The sequence below is a fragment of the Gambusia affinis genome, linkage group LG16 (genome assembly GCF_019740435.1).
Source record: "Gambusia affinis linkage group LG16, SWU_Gaff_1.0, whole genome shotgun sequence".
NCBI lineage: Eukaryota > Metazoa > Chordata > Actinopteri > Cyprinodontiformes > Poeciliidae > Gambusia > Gambusia affinis.
In genome coordinates this window covers 88,187-105,080 of record NC_057883.1, presented here as the reverse complement: position 1 = coordinate 105,080, position 16,894 = coordinate 88,187, and the positions used below count along the sequence as shown (strand labels likewise).

Sequence of the window (16,894 nt, the reverse complement as noted above, 5' to 3'; positions counted from 1 at the left end):
TGCAGTTGGTAGAGCTGTTGCCTTGCAGCAAGAAGGTCCTGGGTTCGATTCCCGGCCCGGGGTCTTTCTGCATGGAGTTTGCATGTTCTCCCTGTGCATGGTGGGTTCTCTCCGGGTTCTCCGGCTTCCTCCCACAGTCCAAAAACATGTTAGGTTAATTGGGCTCTCTAAATTCTCCCTAGGTGTGTGTGTGTGTGCGTGTGTGTGTGAGAATGGTTGTTTGTCTTGTAAGTCTTTGTGTTGTCCTGCAACAGACTGGTGACCTGTCCAGGGTGACCCCGCCTCTCGCCCGGGACGCAGCTGGAGAGGAACCAGCAACTCTCCCGACCCCATTTGGGAAGAAGGGTGTACAGAAAATGGATGGATGGATGGATGGAATTTTAAGCTTAGGGGCCATTCTCTTTTAACAACAGACCTGGTTATTTAAAAAAAACTTTAGATTTCCTTAGGTTTAGAAGAAATGTGTCAGAAGGGAATAATTTGTCATTTGTATGCATCCTGTAAAAATGTCACTTTCCTAAGAAAATGGCCTAGGAATTTTTTTTTTCTTACCAAAAGTGATTTTTTTTTGGCAATTAAAATGGGGTGAGATTTTTGCCATAATCACTTTTGGCAAAAAGTGACATATGCTTATGATCACCTTCCTAAAATAATTGCCTGTTTATTTATTGAGTATTTTTGTATGTGTTTAGGAGAGTTCCACTGTAATTTTGAGGAAGAGGCGTTATGCTCATTCTCTCAAGACAAGTCGGATGAGTTTGACTGGATAAGACAGAGTGGCACCAAAGAGGGCACCACATACACACCGAATACAGGACCAAGCTCTGACCACACAGGCTCAAGTCAAGGTACACACGCACACAAACAGAAACACAGACAGATAGATTTCTATCCAACTGAGAACTTTGTATTAACTTCCATTTACTTTAGTAAGTAAGTTATGCTTAACCCCATAAAAACTTGCCTGCTAGAGACTGGAGTGGGACATGGTGCCTTAACTTGTGCTCTGCTTTGGTCTTATCATGTTAAATCAGAGCTGAGTTGAAAAGAGAAGGTCTTGATTATAGTCTATGTTTATATCTTTGGCCATGAATGGTGCTAAAAATTAACTTCCTCTAGTTCAGGGGTGGGAACTCCAGGCCTGGAGGGCCGGTCTCCGGCAACTTTTAGATGTATCTCTACTTCAACACACCTGAGGTCATTGGCAGGACTCTGGAGAACCTGACTGCACTTGGGAGGTGATTCAGCTGAATGAAGTGTGTTGGACCAGGGAGACACACTTCTCCCTGATCCTCCAGGAGCAGGATTGCCCATCCCTACTCTAGTTGATGACTAGAACGCACACCCACTAGTACAGTGGGTATGTGTACTAGTGGGTCCTCAAGGCTCGCTGCCCTGCATGTTTTAGGTATTTCCTTGCTTCCGTCCAGCTGATTTCAATTAATAACTGATTAACAGGTGTTTGTTGAACTGCAATCCATTGAATCAGGCACATTAAAGCAGGAAAACTTCTAAAACAGGAATCTCAAACTCCAGTCCTCGAGGGCCGCTGTCCTGCAGTTTTTACTGGAATGAAATGACTTAATGACCTCCTTGTGTAGATCAGTTCTCCAGAGCCTTAATGACCTCATTATTCTGTTCAGGTGGTGCAGTAGAGGCACATCTAAAAGTTGCAGGACAGCGACCCTCGAGGACTGGAGTTTGAGACCCCTGCTCTAAAACATGTAGGGCAGTATGCCTTGAGGCCCACGGTTAGGAAACACTGCTCTAGTAAATGTTCAGTACATCAGAACTTGTTTGGGAAATGTGTTTTCTTTTCCATTAACTCTTTCGGAAAAGCCAAAAACCAGCTCAAGCGAGCCCCCTTTTTTTCTTTTTCTTTTTCAAAATTAAGGACGTCATTTTACATTTTGATATTTCCATTACTCTTTTCTAACACAATACTTCAAAATATGCATAAGAAATGCTGAATGCTGAAAAAATGTTTTTATTTTATTCAGCAAAATAAAACATTTATGTATTTTTGAATAAAATGTTATTTTATTTAAAAATAACATTTTATTTTTAAATAAAATTTTTTATTTTTTTAAACATTCCAGTAGTAGGAAACCACAGGACAAACCCAGAACTCTTTGGTGAGAGAACGTCCCTTCTGGTCTTAGTGTCAATGTTGTGGGAAGTCATTTAAAGTACATGCAGAATCAAACCAATACCACAGTACTGATACCTTCTGTCTCTCACCTCATCTCTGATTCATATACATCTTTATTTAATCCTTCACTTTACCCTCCCCCATCCTGTACTTTTTGTTTTTGTTGTTGTGTTATATCATTGTAAATATATTTTAATTTAGGTATGTATCATTATTTGAATTTTGCTGTATCCTGAACAGATTTTGTCCTGCTAGTTAATAATTGTGAAAAAAAAAATTCTAAAGTATTATATAAAAAAGTTAAAGAAGGGAAATGTGTGATTCAGGAGACTTGAACAGGAGCTGGATCAGCGGCTTCTGGAAGAGAGTGTTAAATATGGAAGGTTGTCAGGTAAGTTCTTGAAAGAAGTTCTAGATAAGGGGTCTCAAACTCCAGTCCTTAAGGGTCGCTGTCCTGCAGTTTTTAGATGAGCCACAGGTACAAAACACTGGAATCAAATGGTTTAATTACCTCCTTCTTATGTACGGTAGATCAGTTCTCCAGAGTCTTAATGACGTACCGTAATTATTCTATTCAGGTGTGGTGCAGCAGAGGCACATCTAAAAGTTGCTGGAGAGCGGCCCTTGAAGACTGGAGTTTAACACCTGTGATCTAGTTCAGGGGTGGGCACACCTGGTCCTGGAGGGCCGGTCTCCTGCAACTTTTAGATGCATCTCTACTTCAACACACCCGAGTCAAATAATGAGGTTATTAGCAGGACTCTGGAGAACCTGACTGCACTTGGGAGGTGATTCAGCTGTTGGATTCAGGTGTGTTGCACCAGAGAGACTCTAAGAGTCGCAGGACACCGACCCTCCAGGACCAGGAGTGCCCACCCCTGATCTAGATGATTAAGCTTACATTTTGCTGATGAAGTAGGAGCCTTGGAAGGAGACGTTGGGTTCTGCTAATAAATTTATATTGATTGTTCATGATCATGTACTGAATGGACCTACAGATAGGCCTGTCCTGATAAACAATCGCACAAAAAATTTTAACTATCAATCTCATTTTAATTATCGGCTTTATTGTTTCTTCCGGCCTTTTTCTCTTTCTGTTGACACTGAATAAAAAAAGGCTCAACTGCGGTGCTCTTCCCTTCCTTATTTCCTTGGTGTAATACAGTCCTTCTCAAATAGTGGGGCACGTGTGACCCAATTTTGAATTTTCTTATTCACATTTTGAAAGTAAAGTGGTATAGAATAAAGTGTAATTGCACATCTACTACAGTAGGGGGCAGTTGCGCTGTTATTGTCATACTGAGTTTGTGGTATAGGGTTTTTTGCACAGAGCAAGTGCACACAGCGCATAACAAGTAATATAAAGTGCACTGAAGAGACACCATGGAAAAATATTTAACAGGGATGAAAAAAAGGTGAAGAGAGACCAAGATAATGAGACAAACAAAAGTCATCTGTCACAGTTAAGCCAAGCGGTACAAACGCTTCGTCATATTTCCTCATCTTAGCTTTCAAAGGTGGGAGACGAGGAAAGACTGGTGTTTCTTCTATGTCTTAAAATGTTGGCAGCGGACAGCATGAAACCTAATAAATTAAGACGTCACTTAACGACATTACACCCCAATCATGCTGATAAGCCGCCTGAGTTTTTAAATCAAAAACGTGACGAATATTGCCATCGAAGGGTCTGCATACTTTTGACCATGTGATATTTCAGTTTTTTTCTTTTTGGAAATTTGGACACAAAAAAACTCAACATTTCTGGCTTTTCTGTCAAGATGGGATACTGAGTGTACATTAATAAAAATATTATGAACTTTTTTGATTTTCATTGTCACTTTTTGCTGACAATGAAACAAAATGTGAAAAATTTCAAAGGATCTGAATAATTTCTATACCCAATGTAAATTGGACTAAGCAGTAGCCCTGCTTAGTCTCCTGACTCCTATAATTCTGGAGTGCATTCACAGACTAGTTCTGCAGCCCATTAAAGAGCATATTCCCCCAGGCTATGCTCTCGCAAATTTGCATATTCTGCTGACAGATCCAGAGGACGCCATTGCTGTTGCAACAGCAGAGCCTATGTCCATTGTTGATTACAGTTCAGCCTTCAACACAATAATCCCAGACAGACTCATCAGTGAACTGGTCACTCTCAGCTTTCCTCCTTTCACATGTGCCTGGATAAAGGACTTCCTCACCAACCTACAACAGACTGGGAGTCTTGGCCCCATCTCTCCTCTACCAGCACTCTGAGCATCAGCTCAGCTGTATGCCAAGCCCCTTCTTGTATTGCCTCTACACACATGACTACAGTCCAGCCCACAATAATAATCACATCGTCAAGTTTGCTAACAACACCACAGAACTTGTCTCACCAGGTGATAAGGCAGCCTACAGAAAAGAAGTTGTGAAGCTGAAAACAACCTCACTCAGAACACCAAGAAAACCAAGGAGCTCCGCACTGACCCAGCTCCTCCCTACATCAATGGCGAGTGTGTGGAGAGGGTCCACACTCTTAGATTTCTTGGCATTTTCATTTCTTCCAACTTTTCCTGGACTGACAGCATTACAGCAGCAGTAAATAACTTTGTACTTGTATAACACCTTATCAAGTTCAAAGGACCCCAAAGTGTTTCACATTACAGTAATTCATCCGTAGAGAGATTATATAGGTACTCTTCTGTCAAAATTTAATCGATGGAGTGATTGATGACCCGAATCTGTAATTGCTTTTAATGTCCCTGCTGTATTGTATTTTCACTTGTAAAATAGTTTCATGATTTTGGCTATGCCTGTAGAATTTAATCTGAGGTAACACTGAACAATAAATTGTTGGGTAAATAGTTTGGAAAAGAGAAGATATTAAATACACGCTAACCTAAATGGCTGCAAAATCCCGAAAATCCAATTTCGCAAATCCCTGAAATTGATCCCAGAGCAGAGATACTGCTCCTGCATGGGTGGGATGCTATTGAAGTGCACAAAGTAACACAGCAAATGAGTGGCCCAGTGAATTCTCCCTTTACTCAGAAACTTTACCTTGGCTGGGTAGTAGTCGGGGAGGTGTGTCTTCAAGGTGCCCACAGGTCAAGTGTATCATCCTACAAAACCACTGTTTTGGCTGGTGGTAAAACATCTTTCATGACATCATGTGATACAAACATACAGCTTCAATAGAGACCAAGCTGCGGCTGGGAGAGCCCCTGGGGCACCACTGCACTGTCAAACGAGCCAAGAGAGCAAAGCATAGGAAAGACTGGTTTACTGAAACAGGTAACAACAATAAGCTAGCACCATCACATGAAGATACTGATACTGTCTTTTTAAAGACCATGAAGACACCTGGGTTGCTCCGCTGCCATTCAAAGCTCCCAGGCCAAGGCTGTCAAACAACCGTGAGCAGGCAAAGCGCCTCACCTCCTTGTGCCACACGCTCAACTGAAAAGCGGAGATGAGAGAACATTTTGAGTGGTTCATGAAAAAGATCTTTGAAAACCATCATGCTGAGATCGCCCCAACTCTTGCAGAAAATGAAGAGCGCTGGTACTCTTCATTCTTCGGTGTTTACCATCCACAAAAGACGGGGCAAGTTAGGGTCATTTTTGATTCCAGTGCTCAGCACCATGGAATTTCACTGAATAGTGTGCTGTTCAAAGGACCGGATCTTAATAACAGCTTACTTGGGATCCTGCTTACATTCAGGAAGGACAGAGCAGCTGTCGCAGCTGACATCTGTCAGACGTTTCATTATTTTTGAGTAAGGGAGGACCACAGAAACTTTTTGAGTTTTATGTGGTTCAGAGACAATGACATGACTAAAGACATTATCGACTACAGGATGAAAGTCAATGTGTTCAGCAACAAACCGTCCCCAGCTGTAGCCATAAATGGTCTTCAAAGAACTGCTGAAGTAGGAGCACATCGCCATGGCGATGACACATTTCACTTTGTGGAGAGACATTTCTATATCGATGATGGACTTATGTTTCTTCCATCTGTTACATAAGCCATAGACCTCCATTAGAGGATTCAAGCATCCCTTTCTGAGTCCAATCTTTGCCTGCACAAGGTTGCATCCAACACAGGGGTGGACACTCCTGGTCCTGGAGGGTCGGTGTCCCTCAACTCTTAGATGTCTCCCTGGTCCAACACACCTGAATCCAACAGCTGAATCACCTCCCAAGTGCAGTCATGTTCTCCACAGGTCTGCTAATGACCTGATTATTTGACTCAGGTGTGTTGAAGTAGAGATACATCTAAATGTTGCAGGAAACCCACCCCTGATCTAACAGTTCAGCTGTGATGAAGGCTTCCCCTCCTGAGGACCATGCAGAAGGAATCAAGGAACTGGATTTCAGTGGAGAGCAGGAGCCTGTGCAGCACAGTCTGGGGTTGTGGGAGGTAGCATCTGACACCTTAACTTTCAGCATCTCTGTCAAGGACAAACCATTTACCCATTGGGGTGTCCTATGCATTGTGAACAGCCTGTTTGATACTATTGGGTTTTTTGCTCCAGTCATCATACATGGAAGGATTCTACTTTGAGAGCTTAACAGTGGCACATTTGACTGGAACACACCATTACCTGAAGTGAAGCAACAAAGCTGGGAGTCTTGGAAAGATTCTCTGCAAGTGCTGAGCCACCTGCACATTCCTTGCATGTACACCAGTAATTCCCTATGTGAAACTGTGCGGAAGGAATTATGTGTCTTCTCTGACACATTTATAAAAGCCATTGGAGCAGTGGCACACATCAGAGCCATAAGGGGAGACGGGACAAGTAGTGTGGGTTTAGATTTTGGGAAAACCAGACTGACACCCCAGTCAGAACCCACTATTCCATGCCTGGAGCTATGCGCTGCTGTGATGGTGGTGGAAATAGCTGATTTCATTCTCAGCGAGATTGACTTTCAACCAGATGCAGTGACGTTTTACTGCGACAATAAGGTTGTTTTGGGTTATGTACATAACCAGAGCAGGTGATTTTATGTATATGTGCATAACAGGATTCAGCGTATACATCAGTCTTCCAAACCTGAGCAGTGGTTTTACGTCCTATCGGAGCAGAATCCAGCAGACATGGCATCCCGGTCAGTCCATGCCTCCCAGCTACTCTCCACCATCAAGGTGAGGAAGCCACATTTGAAGCACATGAGCTTGTTAATCCACATGAAGATGTTGAGCCGTGACCAAGTGTTACATGTTGTGTTACACAAACTCAAGCAACAAGAGTTCTGACTGCTGACCGGTTTGAGAGGTTCTCTACGTGGAGCTCACTTTTAAGAGCAGTGAGTTTTCTCATTCACAGTGCTCATTCACACCAAGAAGGTCAAAAGGCACAGATGTCAAAGCTTTGAACAACAGAAGAGAAAATTCAAGCTGAAAACATAATAAGATCAGCACAAAACAAGGCTTTTGTAAAGGAAATAACAGCTTTGATGGCAGGGAGGCCTGTTCCAAAAAAAGTCCCCTTTTTAAGCTTCAGCCAGGGATTGATGAAGCCGGACTCATCAGGGCTGGAAGTCGGCTTAAAAATGCTCAGCTGGACATTGAAGTGAAAAATCCTCTCATCCCACCTAAAAATCACCACCTGTCCATGCTTCTGGCCCGTCACTATCACAAACAGGTAAAACACCAGGGGCATCATTTCAGTGAAGGAGCCATTCGAGCTGTGAGTTTGTGGATTATTGGAGGAAAAAACTCATTAGTTCCTCTACTCACTCTTGCATCACCTGCCGGAAACTCAGAGGCACAGTCATGGAACGGCAGATGGCCGACTTGCCTCCTGAACACGAGACAACAGCACCACCTTTTAGGAGTGAGTACTTGTCTTCTCTCCAGCCACGTTGCAAATGGAACAAACAACATCACAATCTTCAAAAGGGGGACATTGTGCTGTTAAAGGACAGTCGAGCGCCATGCAATGAATGGCCAATGCCTGTTGTTGTCACATCGAAGCCGAGTGCCGACAAAGAATTTGTGCTTCTTTCTGTCCCTTTTGATATGACTGAATTGTGCAAGAAGGCTTTCACTCTTTCTTCTACTGTTTTGGTGCTTGTTACAAGAAACTTTTAGATAGACTGAATTTCTTTCGTTTAGTGATTTTAAATCTAACAAAGTTCTAGGCTGATTTTATGACATGCACCTGTTTTTTGTAACTTAACGTCTTCTTTTAACTGTAAGAGGGTTTTAATCTCAATGAGATATTATTCTGGTAAAGTTTAAGGCTGCACTATGTAACTTTTTCAAAACTGTGAACTTGGCTTGAAAATTTGAACAAGCTCCGCCCCTTTCCTGTCTGCTGTGTCACGCAGCCCTCCTTCCACAGCCCCTCCTGCACTTTGGAGTTAAATTTGTTTCACAATTATTCAAACAAAAAAAAAAAACTCAATTCAAAACAATAAAATTGTTGTCAGAACATTTTGAATTGTAATTATTTTTTAAACAAAAAATATTTTGTTCAAAAAATGTTTTTAAATTAAAATCACAAATCTTTTTCTCATGAAGTGAAAAAGTTACTTGCATAAACTTTTATTTGTGTATATCAGAATTTTTTGGGCCTACGTTTCTGGTTGCAGTTCTCAAACATTTTGTCATGTTTAGTTCATGTCTTTTGACCCACAGATAGGAGACCAAGAAATCAGATAAAGTTTATTTTGGAACAAAGATGAATTGCGAGTTGTGTGATACTTGTCCTGTGGCTGGGAAGCCGTGGTCATCAGAACACAGAGTAGTTAGAGAGAAAAGGTAATTTGACGGTTAACTGGACAGATTGGATTCTGAGAAATGGATTGATCGTACTTGGTTAGTAGATTAATTTCCACCAGGGGGAGAAGTACTGTAGTCTGTGGGGATTTGGTCTCTTTGCAGGGAGTTCTTGAGATAATCTGCGTTCCGGTGTTTGGTCTTGACAGAGAGTTCTTTGGAGATGGATTGAAGAGGCTTGTGGTGGAGGGTGGACAGGTAAGTTCTTGTGAGGAGGAGTTAAGAGATGTCCGATAGCAGGCCGTGAAATGAGGAACTGTCAGAGAATCTTCTGCCGAGAAGGAGATTGACTCAGGTAACCAATGAGTAAAATCCACTGCGTCACGAGAGGATACCAGAATGCACGGAACTAGGGCTACACAGTGGGTAAAATCCAAGGTGCCATGAAACACCTGAGAGGAGAGCAACAGGTAAGTATTACAAGAGATAAACATTGAAAACCCAGAGACTACACTCAGAGGGGCGCAGAGTGCCATAACATGCAAACACTCAGGCGTCAAAGTGCTGGCAGCCCGCTCCTCACAGACTACAAGATGACGAAGTAGCTTGACTACAGGTGTGCTGAATCCAGACAGCCGGCACTCCTTCCAGGTAATAGCAGCCTCTTGGCACCATCTAGTGGATGATGAAAAAGCAGTAGACATTAGAGACTCCCCATGAAGACCCAAAAATCCAAGTTCCCAGCACTTTTGGTTTTGATGCTCATATATCTTGTTTGCCATGATCACCATTAGCATATCATGCTAGCTAATGTTAGCATTAGATAAAGTGTATAAACTAGGCTTGTGTAAAATTCGCCTGTCTTTATGTTGAAATCGTTAATCAACGCACCTCTGTCGAGTGGCATTAAGTGTTGCAGAATATGAAATGTATCTGGAGGAAATATGTGTTAAAAAACTTATGTAATGCCTATGTGTGTGTGTATTATCTAGCATTGAAGCTAAAGTTGGAAAACACACAGGACCGCTGCACCAGTGTGTCATTAGGTCCATGTTAATCTCTACCACACGTCAAGCGACTGTACATACAGAGTATTTACCAAGCACATAATCAGTGAGGTGGATGAGCGGAAGCAATGTAACTGTTAAATATATATTCTCTTCCAGATGCAAAATGTAAAAACCAAGTTGGTAGATCACAGGCCAAAGTAGGATATTCACATGTTTTATGTCTTCTTTTAGTGTTAATTGATGTACATGTCTTGTATTTAGTTTTATTTCAAATTAAATGTAATATGCTTTTTGCTGTGTTATGTTATAAAATTAAATTGGTGTTCTCCTAATTCCCTATTCTAGTATGACAGGCAGAGTGCAGCTTGTAGGCTTTACTGGATAGAACAATTCTTCCAGCTCATAGAGAGGACCAAAAAATGAAGGAACATCAAAACCAAAAGTTAGAGAATTGCAACCAAAAAAAATCTGATATACACAAAAGTTTATGTTCTGTAAAAAACTTTTTCATTTCATGAAAAAAAAGAGTGATTTTAATTTTTAAGAATAGTTTTTTTTTTTAAATTTTTGTAAAAAAAAAAAAATCTATACAATTCAAAAATTTTGATCACAATTAAAAATTTTTTATTTGAGATTTCTTTTTTGATTGAATAATTGTGAAACATATTTGACCTCATAACTCACACAGAGAAGACCAGTTTGCACGCAGGTACACTGCGAGAACACTGGTGCCCAGTGGCAGATAAATGCTCTCTCTCTCTCTCTCTATATATATATATATATATATATATATATATATATATATGTCAAGACACTCAATTAGCAATTTACATTTTTCGCTTTGCATTGTGTGACATATGTACTGTATGTTATGTGACTACAGTTTTGACATGAGTCCATTGGCTCCAATGAGGAATTTACACAAAAACAACACTTTCTGATTCAAGTGCAAATATTGCAAGCATTTTCATAATATTTCATTTACTGTTTATTTTTAACAGGCACAGTCCACAATAAAGTAATTTCACCAAATTTAAACGCATTTAATCCAATAAAATTGTTGGGACAAATAAATGTAGGTATGGACTAATATTTATACTGAGGTTGAGTTAGCAGGTAATTTTAAAATTAATCACCATCCAGCTACACTTTCTCACGGAAAGATTATCAGATTATCACTGCATCAGTGCTGCATCAAGCTACAGAATAATACTTGATTTGTGCCATCGCCAGTGATCCCGCTGTATCTTAACTTATTTTATTTTTGATTTAAACAAAAACAATCAAGCAGATACTTGCTGGTCAAGCAGAGATGTGGCTGACTCTGGATCAATTTTAAATCCTTTGAGAGCTTTTAGCTCCCTCTGGCTATGAAGTGCAGCTCTGATGTTTACTCTCATTCTATTCCGTGCTATGTCTAATTCTCTATTTTAAGTTTGCCTTTCATAGATCTTCTTTTGTTTACTTCTCTTGGCTTTTGGACCAGGTACTACTCCAAAAATTTGATGATTCCATGTAATATCGGTTAAATAGTAGGAATTATTATGGTCATATAATTTCAGTATTAGGATTTAAAACTTCCACTACCACATAGAGTTTAATGTTGTTAATCGCAGTCTTCACTATCTTCTTGTGTTCATATACAGCAATAGGCAAAAGCATTGTTACATGAATTCTATTCTAACACTGAGATTTACTTCAAGTCTGTTGTTCAAAATGAACTAAGCTACAATGTTTCTCCTCTTTTCATTGGTGACAGATTCACATAAAGCAAATGTTACTGTTTTAACTGCTGAAGCATTAAGTGAAAATTAGACTCTTGTGGACCCTCAGGCTTCTACATGTTCATTGAGACATCCAGGCCTGGGCTGGAGGGGAACAAAGCCCGTCTGATGTCCCCAATTTTCAACATAAACACCAAAAGTGTTTCCTCTTCAGCCAGTAACAATCCCACCTACTGCGTTACCTTCTACTATCACATGTTTGGGAAACATATAGGTGAGAAGGCAAGATGCTCATTCCTTCTGGTATGACACATGAGAATATTGGTTTGCAATACACTTACTAATCTCACTGTTTATTTATTTTGTAGGAGCTTTGAATATTTTCTTGCGGTTGAAAGGTCAGATGCTCACAGATACCTTAGTCTGGAGTCTTACTGGTAACCAAGGAAACTACTGGCAGCAGGCAAGGGTTAACATCCATCCAACTACAACCTTTCAGGTACAGTACATAGCTGGCTAGTGGTAAAGTGAGTATGGTTAGTTACATGGGGCAAAGTCCTTATACTTCATGGGTATTTTACATGAACATGTGGAATTTATATAATTTTATTCTTTACTAATTAACATCTTGCTTAGCCAAAATCATTCATACCCCTACGGCAGATATATGTTAAAAATATCTAAAACCACCAACAGTTCTTCTTAAAGCTGAATTTCTGTATTGAACACACACCTTCCATCAAATACAGTAAATGTACTTAAACAAAATGAAATCTGTCTGAAAGTTTCAACGGCTGTGGACAAGAAATAGCCTTAAAATCCCAGGTTTTTCCTTTTTTTAGCCTTAAGATGGCACCAATCAAGCGTTCAAAGACTTGCAAATGTCTTCCTCGGTTTTCTTGATTCTTTGAATAGACACAAAATGGAAGTGAACATGGACAACTTTGAATTTATTTTTACCACACTTTTGTCTTGAGAGCCCAGCAAAGACCACAAACAGAAAAAGTACAGATGCATCATCAGGGGAGATATAAGAACCATTCCCAACCAACTGGATGGATGGTTAGTGATACCTTTCAGAAATGAAAATAAGGGATGCCCACTTTGCTTCTTTGGGCCATGGCCCAACACCACATTCTAGTCCAGCCCAACTCTCATCATTCATGCAGAGTTGGATCAGACTATCCAAAAATTATATTCTAGTAAGTGTAGCTTTATTTCAACACAGTTGTGGCATCTCAATCCACAAATGGTTTTTTTTTTTTAACAGGGAATGGTCAGCAACCACTCAGATAGCTTTCTTGTTTTAGCCAATTATAGCAATGGACCCCATGTTGAAGCAGTTTATGCACAAGTCAATCACATGAGCTGATTGCAGCAGTGCTGTAGCCATGTTGAAGTGCAGATAATAGCCTATATACCATGAGTAGTGGTGATGTACTTCCATTTAAATTTAAGCCACATTCATCATTTCCGGTTGCCTCTTGCACCAATTGTTTTCATCGATAGCTGCAAGAGCTATACCATGAACAAGACAAAAAAAAGTTCAAATATCTGCAAGCTAACCCAATGACCCATTGCCAGAGCTTAGCCACTAAAGCCAACACATGGGTATACGCCCAGCATTTCAATTTGAGGATATTGAAGATCCAGCATCAGAAATAGAAAGATTGCGGTTAAAAGAGATCTGTACATGCTTCGTTCAGTTCAGTTGGACTTACACAATGCTCTCTGGAAGGAAGAGAGCATGTTGTTCCGACACCGGGCCCATAATAAGGAGAAGCTCATAGTTCAGCCCGGCGGGAACAGTATGACTGTTCATACCCACAGAGGGGGTCCTTGACAAACAGAGTCTGTTTGTCCATTGGGCACATGCAGACTCTCTTTTGCTCACACAGGCTTATCGAGAAAATTTGATCAATTGCATTGAGTCCATCAACAACCACCACCAAACATGACATGGTCAGACATTTGTGGCAACAGCAGATGGCACTATATACTTTCTGAAGCCTTTCACCAGATTTTCATCTTGGTCAACACTGATGTTGTCAGGTTGTAGATGGGGACCCAATCACAACAGGCAAAAGATGTAGAATGTTGAGGATGTTTTAATGATGAAATTCAACTTACAAAAAAATTAAATAATTCAGGGTTCAAAAGAAAATAAAAACAAACAAACTAAAGACACAAGGGACAAACAGGTAATGCAGGGAGGGTAAAATGGGTAGTAAGAAGCATAGTAATGACACAGACTGGTGAGATAGAGGAGCTTAAATACTGGGAGGTAGCAAATAAAACATTGGACCTGGCTTGATGAGATTATTGACTGCAGGTGTGAGTAGTGAGTATTTGACACAGGCGCTGGCTGATGGGTGGGGAGAAAATAGCACAGGGAAGCTAAGAAGATGTACTGGGGAAAACAAAGGGAGAAAACACCAGGGATGGTTTTAGTCGGTGAAAGAGGACTTAGAGCGGTGCAGGAAAAACAAAACATATAGAAGTATATCAGATTTGGACATAAAATGGTATGTATGGAAATGGAGATATGAAATGAGAAAGACAGGAATTGATGATATTCAAGGTAGTAAACGAGAACTGGAAGGAAATAGTTCAGAAGAAGAAAGGATAGTTAGGAACGTTGTGAGGGAGGAATTTAAAATAATATTAAAAATTAAGAACGAGGAAGAACAAGACAACATCAGCCCCATTGTGGTGTCAAGAGAAATTAAAAAGAAAATTGGAGATGTTGAAATGGTAAAGATTTTGAGAGATGAAAACCTATAGGTAGTTTGTAAAAATGAAGAACAAAAGAATAAGGCTTTAAATGTGGGTAATATCTGTAAAAAAAAAAAAAAAAAAAACTGTAATGGAAAATATAAATCATGGGAGAAAATGAAAAAATTAGAGTGATTTATGGGATCCCTCTAGATGAAGATCTTGTTAAAATTATGAGAAATATTGTAGGTGCAAGAGACTGTCAAAAACAATAAATGGAGAAGAAGTAGAAAATTTGTCAACCCTCATTGAACTTGAAGGAAAAGAGTTGCCATAAAACATCCAAATGGGTTATCTCAGTTTTCAGGTCAGACCTTATATCCCTCCACCACTTTGTTGTTTTAAATGTCAAAGGTCACAAAGGACATAGCAGTAGTTTGTAAAGGGAAACAGAGATGTCCAAAATGTCAGTTAGAAGAAGCACAAGAAAAATGTTGTAACTGTGGAGGGAAACAGAGTTACATATGGAGGATGTGAGGTAAGGAAGAGAGTAGAAGATTCAAATGACTAAAAACATAAGCTATGCAGAAGCAGTTAAAAATGTGAAGGAACAGAAAACAAGAGAGTGAACAAACAGCAAGTCAAATTCCACATTAGTTCATTTGGATTTAACAGAAGTGCAAATACTTGATTTTTCTGACAAAGTCCAGTCAGAAAAAAATGTTACAATATCAGTTGAAAAACTATTATTATTTATAGCATATGTTATCAAGTGCACTGACCAAGCCAAGCATCAAACTTTAATCTCAAAATTCTGACTTTAATCTCAAAATTGTTTTTTTTTTTCAGTGGCCCTAATACTCTTCCGTAATGATAGTACCAATAGCTAAACCAGGAAAAGACAAGTAAAACCCAGAAAACTAATGACCAATGGCTTTAACGTCAAATCTTTGTAAAATAATGTAAAAAATGATAAATAATAGACTAGTATATTATTTAAATAATAAAGGATACATGTCAAAATATCAAAGTGGCTTTCAAAAAGGGAGGAGTACTAATGATCCAACGCTATTTCTAGAACATGAAATTAGAAGAGCACAAGTAAATAAAGTGTAGTGGCAATATTTATTGAAATATAGAAAAAGAATATATGTCATGAGTTGAGGGATTATTAATTAAATTATACACATTGGGCATTAAAGGGAAAATATTTAAATGGATTGAAGATTTTTTAACAAATAGGAAAATACAAGTTAGAATTGGTGAAGTGATTTCAGCAAAATGTAAAGTAGAAAATGGAACTCCACAGGGGAGTATTATAAGTCTGTTATTGTTCTCAATTATGATAAATTATGTATTTAAAGATATTGGAAAAGAAATGGGATGTTCACTTTTTGCAGATGATGGAGCTGTTTGGAAAAGAGGAAAAAATGTAGATTTCATTGTAAAGAAATTACAAGAGGTTATTATTGAAATAGAGAAATGGGTGTTGCCATGGGGATTTAAGTTTTCAGTTGGAAAAACCAAAGTAATATTAAATCAGAAAAAATAAACATGGAACTAAAATTAAAATTATATAAGCAAGAATTAGAGCACGTAAAGTGTATAAATTTTTTAACACTATGGTTTGATAAAAAACTAAAATGGAATATACATATTCAAAAAGTTATTGATAAATGTGAGAAAATCTTAAATATTTTGAGATGCTTGGCTGGCAGTGACTGAAGCAGATAGAAATCACTAAAACAGATTTACACAGGAATGATAAGATGCAACACAGATTTTGGTTGTATAATTTATGGTTCAGCAGTTAAAACACATTTGGTTAAATTAGACATTACTCAACATGAAGCATTAAGATTATGTACCGGAGCATTTAAAACCACATCTACAGCAGCAATAGTAGTAGAAATCAGAGAAATGCTGTTAGATTTAAGAAGAACAAGACTAGAAATAAATTATTGGGTATATTTACCGGGGAATAACTTTGATCATTTAACTTGGGAAATTTTAAATCCATGTTGGGAAAAAGAAAAGAAAGAAGTGAGGAGTTTTGGATGGAATATTGCAAAGAAAAGAAATTACTCAAACAACATCAATATCAATTTTACCACCATGGATTCTACCAGAACCAACAGTAGAAATGTCAATAATGGAAAAAAAACTTGATAAATCTTACATTGTAGATAGTTATTCAGTACAGTTACATTTAAACATATATGTATGTTTAAATGTATTCAAATCTATACAGATGCATCAAAAATAACTGATTAAATAGGAATAGCTTTTATGCCAGAATTCAATATGAAAATAGAAAAACAAATTACAGACAGATCATCAGTTTACACAGGAGAAATGGAGCCTCGGCGAAAATTCAGGCTGGGAGATAACACACAGCTGATCCACATCATCCACGCCCCCACCGCAGCCAATCAGGATCGGTGCGCTGCGCCGCTCCAGCCAATCGTCGTCCACGGATCCCTTCAAAAGGACAAGGTACCTTGGATCTACCTGCTCATCAGCTGCGCTTTGAGCTGCCTCCTCCCCATCTCCACCTTCATCCTGACGATCACCTTTCCGGCTCT

The 16,894-nt window shown here is 39.2% G+C and overlaps 1 protein-coding gene across 3 annotated transcripts in view; it reads left to right on the top strand.

Annotated features, from left to right (window-relative positions):
- The window catches only part of LOC122845798 (MAM domain-containing glycosylphosphatidylinositol anchor protein 2-like), a 164,097-nt gene that overhangs the window by 125,878 nt on the left and 21,325 nt on the right, over positions 1-16,894 (top strand). For 2 of the 3 annotated variants that reach the window (XM_044142229.1, XM_044142228.1), the window contains exons 13-15: positions 693-848; positions 11,704-11,868; positions 11,963-12,093. In XM_044142229.1, coding sequence (XP_043998164.1) covers positions 693-848; positions 11,704-11,868; positions 11,963-12,093 — 452 coding nt within the window. The remainder of the gene's footprint in view (positions 1-692; positions 849-11,703; positions 11,869-11,962; positions 12,094-16,894) is intronic. The other variant, XR_006373136.1, reaches the window with a different exon arrangement.